At 37.7% G+C, this 9,612-nt stretch overlaps 2 protein-coding genes across 4 annotated transcripts in view; one reads left to right on the top strand and one right to left on the bottom strand.

Annotated features, from left to right (window-relative positions):
* The window catches only part of LOC129576964 (muskelin), a 5,077-nt gene extending 611 nt beyond the window's left edge, over positions 1–4,466 (bottom strand). The window contains exons 1-10 of one of the 3 annotated variants that reach the window (XM_055463208.1): positions 4,308–4,466; positions 3,408–3,620; positions 3,120–3,254; positions 2,862–2,928; positions 2,527–2,719; positions 2,028–2,383; positions 1,575–1,907; positions 1,277–1,486; positions 844–1,124; positions 1–751 (exon numbers count right to left, since the gene is read on the bottom strand). The exon at positions 1–751 is cut by the window's left edge and continues 611 nt beyond it. In XM_055463208.1, coding sequence (XP_055319183.1) covers positions 157–751; positions 844–1,124; positions 1,277–1,486; positions 1,575–1,907; positions 2,028–2,383; positions 2,527–2,719; positions 2,862–2,928; positions 3,120–3,254; positions 3,408–3,620; positions 4,308–4,372 — 2,448 coding nt within the window. In that variant the 5' untranslated portion in view covers positions 4,373–4,466 and the 3' untranslated portion in view covers positions 1–156. Of the gene's footprint in view, positions 752–843; positions 1,125–1,276; positions 1,487–1,574; positions 1,908–2,027; positions 2,384–2,526; positions 2,720–2,861; positions 3,093–3,119; positions 3,255–3,407; positions 3,621–4,307 lie in introns of those variants that run through there. The other 2 variants (XM_055463209.1, XM_055463210.1) reach the window with 2 other exon arrangements.
* Positions 4,467–5,355: 889 nt separating this feature from the next.
* LOC129576563 (calcineurin subunit B type 2) overlaps positions 5,356–9,612 on the top strand; it is a 46,759-nt gene continuing 42,502 nt past the window's right edge. Inside the window, exon 1 of the mRNA XM_055461807.1 lies at positions 5,356–5,577. Coding sequence (XP_055317782.1) covers positions 5,575–5,577 — 3 coding nt within the window. The 5' untranslated portion in view covers positions 5,356–5,574. The remainder of the gene's footprint in view (positions 5,578–9,612) is intronic.

The raw sequence follows: 9,612 nt of genomic DNA, 5'->3' as shown, positions 1-9,612 counted from the left end.
CAATTGAAAGTAAATGGCCGAACAAACGTATCGGATTTCGCAAAAATACAATAATAAAAACGTAAAATAAAAATGAAGAAATGAACAAAATGTTTTCGTTCGATTTAAAACAACGAAATAAACAATTGATGGTTGAGAAAAAATGTTCTCTCATGTTTAGATGACAACAAAATCGGTAAGATTTGATTTTGGCTGTACCATTGTGTCGGGCATCAATTCAATCAGTTTGTTGTACAACAGACATCGTTGGTTTTTCACTTCGGATTGTTGCTCTTCACTTTTACTCGTAAATAGTTCGGCATCTTTTTTCAGCGTGTTGGCACCGTAACAGCAAATTGTTGGCGGCGGCGGTGTATAATTGTGATAACGTTCGGTTTTCATGTTCCAATCCTTTGAGTCGATGTGAACCCGTGAAGTTGTAGTGGTTGAATCATTTGAATCGCTCGATGCACCCGACAATTGATTGATTATTAATGATTTGGGATCAATTTCCATGGCCGAACTATTCGATCGGCTGCTGCTTGCCGTCGTTGTTTGCACATCGCTATCCATGTAATCATCACATTTGAATAGCAACGACGCCAATTTGTGGAACTCTTGCAATTGCTCCGGATCATTGTGGTCAATGATTTCGGAGAGACGTGTTTGCAAGTAGCCCACCGCTCGGATCGAATTCGTTTTTACAATCTCTTCGTATTCAAGTCGTCGGATCAAGTATTTACAGTGGCGCAGTATTTGTTGTCGGCTTGGTCTAAACAAGAATGGGGTTAATATTTAATTTGTTGGTAATTTTATGGGTGTGTAGTATTTTTCAAGGTTCTAAGAATGACTTAGTTTACGTACTTTTTCAAGTAAAGTAGCCAAAAATCATCGAGCCGAAGTTCGGGCGTTGTATTCCGGCCGGGATTACCACCAAACAGATAATGTACTTTGTTAATCCAATCGTAGACCAATTGATGGGCATATCGTGGACAGGGTTCAGAGCATGCACTTTGTACTTTTGAGTAACAATGCTCATTTGAATGTTCACTCTTATAAATGCAAGACCATTTATTCGTCTTCAGTGAGTACATCCAAAATGAGTTGAGATTCAAATCACGTCGATCTTTTTCCTTACTTAGGCTCTGTAACAGTTTGAAGAAATAAATGATTGAAAATTGCAATTAGGAAACGAATCACATGAGGAAAATTCGTTTTAAAATTTTATACGAAAGGTGAGTTTGAAGGGAAAAAAACACTTGGTTTGTACAGTGTCAAAATCAAATCACACACTCACCGATAGAACATAAATTTCGTCTCGTTCGCAATCGATAGTGGCTCGTTGCGTAAAACCTGACTGCGGCACATTTGTTTTGTTATTATTTTCGGATTTCATGCTGTCTGTGTTTACCACTGAAATATTTTGTGTATCAACGTCGAATGAAATAAAATCAGTCGTATACTCTTTGTTTCGTTGACCGCCGAAAATGTACAGCTTTCGATGGCGCTAAAGGATAAAATTCAAATTAGAAATTAGATGAAAACGGGGAAGAAGAAAATACTGTCAATATTCGGTCCGCGCCAATGAAACTCACGTGATGGAAGAGCATGCAGTGTGTGACACGTGATTTAATGCTCATTACTTCTGGGTTGGAAGCAGTCGGATGTGCTTGGTCGACTAGAATTTGTGTCCACGTGTTCGTTGGGATGTGATATGAAAAAAGGCCGGAGAAACTAACTGGATCATTTGGCAAAACGTCAATATTTCTTGGCATCAATATCCGACCGCCAAATACATAAATATTCCGTTTTGCAATGTCAATGCACATTTGATGATCAAATATCAAATTTGGCCCTTCCTCTTGACTTGTGTCATCACAAATTAGCGTCCACGTTTTTGCTTTCGTATCATATAGATAGAAATCACTCTGTGGAAATAGAATGTGATACATGTGTACATGTACCGTTGGTTAATAAATGTCCATACATAATGCGATGCAACAACGTGTGTGTGTGTGTGTGATTGTGTGTGTGTCGGTCGGACTTACTTTTATATATTCTTGTGTTCTAGTCGTGCTATCCAAGTATCGTCCCAATGTGAAAATTTGTGAATTACATGGATCGTATACCATTTTATGGCATGAGCGTGGCGATGGGCCACCATACTGTTCGGCCCGTTCATGGATAAGTGTCCAACTGTTTCGCTTGATATTGTAACACCACAAATCGCTCAAATCCTCGAAACCATCCCATCCGCCGAACAAATACATCACACAATTTGCCGAATCGATGATCAATTGATGGCCACCTCTCATACCCGGACGTTTCTCCGAATTTACGGTTTCTTGCAAAGCCCATGTGGCTTTATAGTCTTGATTTGCTAGGTAATTATCCATCAGTCCATCTATTTAGTTCAAATCAAAATGGATTTAGAATAATATGAACATTTCTCGAAAACTCAAATTTATTCGATAATGAATTAAAACTAACCTAAATAAAAGTGGGAAAAAAATTGGCCAAAAAAAGTGAAAAAAGTGTTAAATTTACCGTTTACTGCTTTTTCAACAAAGTTTTCGGCTTTTTGAAAATCTCCCTGAACAACAAGTGCGCTGTGTAATTCCGACATCATTGGATCTTCTAAAATAACGTTAGTTTGGTCTTGAAGCGCCCGAAATGCGCTATCGTAGCCCTGTTGCCGAAAATGCTTCAAACACAACCTCACCAATTCAACTTCACGTAACTGTTGTTGTCCGCCACATGTGAACAGAGCCGAAAGAAAGACGAAGGAAAAAAAAATTGCACAAAAATATTGTTTAAATATCCAACGTAGAAATATGAAATGAATTGAAATATAATAATAATAAACAAAAAATCACATTTACCATATTATAATGGCGTAAACTACTGCGAACAAGAAGTGGATCGTCTTGTCCAATGATTTCAACGTACCTTTTGGATGAGAAAAAAAACAATCGGTATTAAATAGACAAATAAGAAGTGCACAGGTGCAATTAAAGCAACGGACTAAAAGTAAGATGGCGAAGTGATGCGAGCCGAAAGACAATTACTAAAAAAAAAAATGAAAGAAATATGGTGGATGCGACTGAACAGTATGAAATGCTATCGAAATGAACACATACCAAATACTAAAGTTGAAACTCGGACCCCATGATAATAGTGGTATGATTGAGATATACATCAACGGCATCAATTCACCGCTATCTGTTTTGTGACGTAGATCAAATGTCTCTGGAATGCTGTCATTTCTCAGTCCGCTGTGTGTACGGTGCAGAGAGCAAAAAGAAATTTAACCAATTCGAACAATGGTTGCATTAGTAGGCACATGGCTTGTGGTGTTTCAAAAATCACACCACACAAAACGACAAAGCATCGACTAACAACAATGTGTACAGAGCGTCGTCGCTTACCCTTCGAACAGCAAAAGCATGTGCTCTTCTTCGAGACCGCCGATCACTTTGAATTTCCGTAAATTGCATACGTGCGTCTTCTCATATTTCCCAAATTTGATTTTTTTCACAATAGCCGGCCGTTGTAGCTTCAGTGTTAGAAATTGCGGCGGTGTATTGGTGTTTGATGACCACCTCGACACTTGATTTGATGGGCAATCCTCTCGAATATTTCTTTTTGCGTCGCAAAATAAAAAAGTCAAGAGAAAAAAAATACATGAACAGGAACATCAGAGTTGTGTTAAGTTGAAAACAACGAACAATTATATATTGTCACATCTGAATAAAATAAACAAATTGAAAACGAAACAAATGTCTGTTGGCTAAAAATATCATCATGAAATTTGTGTCATTGAATACGTGCGGTTTATCTCTCTCTCCCGGCATATTATCTAATCGAAATGCATCGTGCTCTCACGTTACGGGCGAGAGAACCGAAATACCATTCGGTACGAAAACATTTTCTCTCTCTCTCTCTCTCTCTCTTGCTCACTCGATCGTCTCGCATATGAAACGCAAATTCGTACAGTGGTCATAATAAAAACAATTTGTATCATACGATGACAAAATCGGGGAATAACAAACGAAAAAAAAAACAACAACCAAACAAACACCAATTATAAAGTAGCAAAACGATTTCATGCATTTCGACGAACGTTACTTAGAAATCGAAATCTCTTTTCTGTATACACAATGAATGCACCACACACAATACACAATTGATTGTGTGCCGCCATATCAAAATTTAACACCAATTCTTTCAGTTAACTCATCGAAAAAAAAAACCATGGAATAACTATCGAATATATTTGGTGCGTAATAAAATTGAATGGCCAACAAAAATTCATTTGATTTACTTACTCTGGTAAATACGATGTCGAATAACTTGAATATTTATAAATCTCGTATGTGAGTTTGTGATCCATGGCTGGTGTTTTTGTTTTAAAATGAAAACACTTCAAATGAAATGTCAAAGCTGAGCGCTCGCCTCATTTGTTCTCGGCGAACAGTTGTGTGTGTGTGTGTGTGTGTGTGTGTATGTATGTGTGTGTTCGTATTGGGCACAATGTGTAGCGCGTTTGTATGCGTGTTTGCATGTGCATGTGTGTGAATGTGTATTGCGTGAGAGTGTGAGCGTGTTGCTCGGCTATTTTTTCTTTGCGCTTGTGTTTGTGCTGCCATTTAGACAATGTTTAACGTTTCTATTCATGTGGTGACATCTCGTGAAAAATATCACACATTCCGATAGATTTCACAGCTCAATCGAAATGCGAAATCAGGTCTGATGTCATCAACTTGTTTAGAATTTTTCTGATATCTCAAACAATGGTTCGGTTTATTTGATAAATAACTTTTTTAATTGCGTGCCGGAACAGAAACGTCAATTATTTTTGTTTTTCAATGGATTTTTTTTCTCGTAAAAGAGTCAATCGATTCCAACATCAATTCATATGTCGAATATGAAACCGTGTCGCCAAATCGCCATCATAATTTTCGACACTGAAATGTTGGCGACCTGCGCGCCAATGGATACACTCTTGTTTCTCGCTTTGATCGCAAACATTGGCCCAGCTATCATATTCAATTCTCGAACGACGATTCTCTATAGAAATATTCGCAGATGTTGTTCTGATATGTGTGTGATAACACACATTTGCTTCGAACAACCAATACAATGGCAACCACTCCAACGTCATGCATACACACAAGCACACAAATAAAACGATAGAGAGGACCAGTCGCATGGATTTTATCATTGACAGTGTGCAACCCCGACAATTTCCATACCGAACACACGAATAAAATTTCGTATCAACGGCGAACGACACACAGCCACATGAACAAACCAACACATTTGCATTCCACAATTCAACTCAGCGCGTACCAACACGCAGCCAGCAGCAGCAGTAGCAGTAGCAGCAGCAAAAAAAAATCTAATTCGACAGCAGGTTGGTCGGGACGACCTTTTCGGATTTGCTCATTCTCATTTCTGTTGTGTGTAGCAAATCGAACGGAATAGCATTGAACAAAAAATTTCTGACACAAATGGTCTAGGAAAATAAGAAGTCGTGATTTTTTTTTTAATTTGTTTAGTGTAGTAGTGGCCATCTAGAAAAGGAAGCTCAAAATGGTAATTGCCTTTTTTTCGCATTGTTATCAGCAATCAACCAAAAAAAGAAGCAAAAGAAAAAAAAAACGGGAGAGAGTGAGAGATAAAAAATCGCATTCAAAACAAAACAAACCATCAGACAAGCGAAACCAAATCCATCTCTATCTTTTCTTCTCCCCGTATTGCCTATTTTTTTTTCCTATTTCTCTTCCATTATCGTATATAACCACGTATATTTCTTCTGCCACACACGATCGATGATTGAATTTGTTTTGCAAATTCACGTTTGTTTGTTTTCATATCAATTGTGAAGATTTTCTTTCGGTTCATTGCTTCTTTTTTTTCGGTTGCTCTTCTCATTTATTTGCCTTCGAAATCGATACATTGAATGGTGTGAAACGGTGGAAAAATGTTACGAAAACAAACATCTTTATTAACACGGAAGAAAATAATGAGAAAAAAGCGAACGAGATAGAAAGAGACGGGAAATCAAGAGAGAGCGAAAAAAAATCAATTGTAATTATATTCATTATTAGAATATATCATAAAATAAAGTGACGAAAATAAAAAAAACTCGATAAAACGAGCGAATGACTGAAACTCAAGTGAAGTTGTATGCTAAACAAACCTGAAATTGACAACGATAATAATGATTGATAAAAAAAATAAGACTAGAAAAAAAACGAATTTATAAAAGCGCGACAAATAGCTCAATGTAAATTGAAATAAGTTAAATGGAAAATATCACCAAGCGAATGATTTCATTGGCAAAAGAATGAATGGATGGGGGAAAAGTAAAGAAGAAAAAAGAACACTGACACTAATGACAAAATGCGGCAATGGAATCGAAAATGAGAGCCGAGAGAGAGCAAAAAAATGGAGAAAATTGAATAAAAATGAAAATAATGATAAATTTCGACAACAATATGAATTTGTTTCAGTGGTGTTTGGTGTTTCGTGCCCATCGACGACAACGACCGAAATAGTGAGCATGTGTAACGTTGAGAAAATAAAAAATGAAAAAGAATTAGGCCCAATTAACAACAATAACAACAATAACAACTACAACAACGACGACGACGACAATCGTATTACTATCAATAGATTCGCGCCACTCCGGATTGCAATGACAAATTATGAAAATTTATTCTCTGCTCAATTCATTTATGGAGCAGAATGAAAATGTGTGAAACAGCCGTAGAAAACGTAAAGCAAAAATATTCGACGAGATTATCGAGCGAAAGAGCCATAAGTTGAATCGATGTACTCGCCTTAGTTGGCGCACGTATCCATCATCTGAAAAATGAATAATTCTTATCTTCTTTTTTTTCGTATTTTGGATTGTTATTCTTCAGTCATTTTCTCAAATGAATTTACACATTTTCGGCCCGTGACCTGCAGCATATAATGTTCATTTCATTCGATATGGTGATTCTAGTGTCTGAATCGTACTCATTTCGATGAGAGAGAAAGAGAGAAGAAAACGAAAAAGAAGAAGAAGGAAAAAAATGTACTGTGAAACGAATTTGGCTGTATTTGTTGCGCGTTGAAACACACGCATTTCGAGTGTGCGGGCATTTGAAATGTGCCAGTGAAACCGAGAGAGACGATACGATACGGGACGAATGGCAACGTTGTATGTATGTATCGGGGCATTTGTATTGGAGCGTATGCGTATGTACTTGTTTTCAAATGGTCGCCTCTCCGTGAAGCGTATGTGCGAGTGTGGTAGTGTGCGCACTTGTGCAAAATGTCATGCAATATGAAAATATATGCATGTCACACACAACACGATTGGGCTGTGTGAATGAGAATGAGAGAGAGAAAGGTGAGAGAGAAAAATAAGAGCACGAATCTAAGCCGTCCAAAAAAGCACATCGCGATATAGAGTGTAATGAAACCAGGAAAAACATGGAAACCCTCAAATTTATCCAATTTGAATGTGCCATCGAAGAATATGCCATTTTCGCATTCAACTTTGCGCTGGCCCCAATTTGCTTGCCCAAGAATTGTGAAACAGATCAATTAATTCAATTTCGATCTATTTTGTTTTTCTATCCCCTAACAATGGTATAAAATTCGAGGCGATTACGCAAAACACACCTTGCTTCATCGCATTGCGTGCAGTAAATCGCCTATTAACCAAATATAGGTGAAGAGATAACAGAGAGAAAGAGTGAAATGTGTGTATGTATGCTTATAATCTTAATCGTTAGCACAAATATTTTCACCGCACAAATATCGATAAAGCGATGCGATGCCAAAGTCTCGGTCGGTTTTGGTGTCGTTACAAGTGATTGGTTGCGATGTCGCATAGCATTCATTTTTCATCCGAAATTACAAATGAAAAAACAAATCGACTTTTGCTCGATTTTCTGTCCAGCTGTACTCGTTTTGTTCCGGCTTCAGATCAATTGCTCCAGTCATTTGCAGTTCTTTCTTTTTATTCAGCTGTATTTTTACCGAGAAATGTCAGCTTTATTGAGAAAATCCAATGATTGTGTTCGAAATTATCAGCGTTGTTGGTGGAGTTTTCTTGTTGTTCTTCTTCTACATTTGCGGCTACATTTTCAAAGCTCGCTCTCTATCACTCTCTCACTCTCAATCTCAATTTTAAATACTACCGAAAAAAGGCAGCCACAATACATGTGTAGTGTGGGGATTATGGCTCTTTTGCTATTGTTGATAACAATCTTTCTGTCATTTATTATCACAAGATCGCATTACAGTCCCTCTACCTCGTTTCCTCTTTGTGCAATGTGCACGGTACACGGTACACGGTACAGAGGGAATGGTTGCGCGCATACAGATATGCGATAGACAATAAAGCTTCACAAAGCACACGCCAAAGCGACAGACCTCAGTTGCCTGCATGAATACACACACACGCACACAATCACTCACAATTTTCGGTACAAACGATGGAAACAGGGAATATGGATGATGAAAGCATACCGAACAACAAAAATAGATTACAAAGAGCAAGGGGGAAATCCCAAAATAATCGTAAGAATGATGAATAAAACTCATTAAAATTATACACTTCGTTAAATAAGCCTGTACTATCGATGGTACCAACACCACCAAAACCACCACCACCGCCATCGGACAGAAACACATGTCACCACATGTATGTTTTGTCGCTCTCTATCTCTCACTCAAATGTGTGAGATATTGTTTTCGATTCACAGGGTGACATTATTTCTGTGGAGGAAGAGAGGCACCTAAATACACACTCTACACATGTCAGTCAGAATAAATTCCAAAATTATCGTTATGCACAAGAAATTTAACTTATTGCATTTTCCGGTGCTGAACAAAAAACCATACAAAACGTTTCTTTGACAGAGATAAACAAACCAACGGAAAAAATAGAGGAGAATGGAAAAAAATGGAGAAAAAGTCGCATTTCAAAATGAAATATGTAATGAAAATTATAAGAATCAAACAATGACGTCGACAACAATGCCACCAAGTTGATGGAACAGATAATGCTGTTAGGTTGCCGTTGAATAGAATTAAACACGATGAATTGACTTATCTGACGTTCAAACAGCGTGCACCGCATTACATCACATAGCACGGCGATAAATGTGCGGAGACGAGCTGAATTTATTTTCCATTTTTGCCGTTGGCTTTATTTCTTTCAATCGTTCGTTCTCGTTGTTCGTTTGGCACAGCAACAAAACAAACCCAATAGGTAGTAGGAAATTAAAAAATAAGAATGATGACGTTTGCAATAAATCCGCAACAAGTGCACAGATCACACACACACACGCACATTAACCGCATCAAGTCATGAGAGTACAGAGAGTCGATGCTAGAAGAAATGTAAATATTCATTTAAAAGTAATATGAATCGGGGGAAAAATCAACGGAAAACCGATGAGCATCGGCACAACAACGCAACAACGGCACATATATTTTCGAAGGCACGACAAGAGAAAAAGACGAACAAGAAGCGTCTCATGAATAAATGACATGTTTAGCAGCCGAAAAAGAAAAATTGTAGACAGAGAGAGAGAGAGAGAGAGAGAGAGAGAGAGAGAGAGAGAG

The sequence above is a fragment of the Sitodiplosis mosellana genome, unplaced genomic scaffold, assembly GCF_009176505.1.
Source record: "Sitodiplosis mosellana isolate CC-2019 unplaced genomic scaffold, AAFC_SMos_1.0 Smas_scaffold_6191, whole genome shotgun sequence".
Lineage (NCBI taxonomy): Eukaryota > Metazoa > Arthropoda > Insecta > Diptera > Cecidomyiidae > Sitodiplosis > Sitodiplosis mosellana.
The sequence above is the reverse complement of the archived record's forward strand: the minus strand, read 5'-3'. Positions and strand labels throughout refer to the sequence as shown.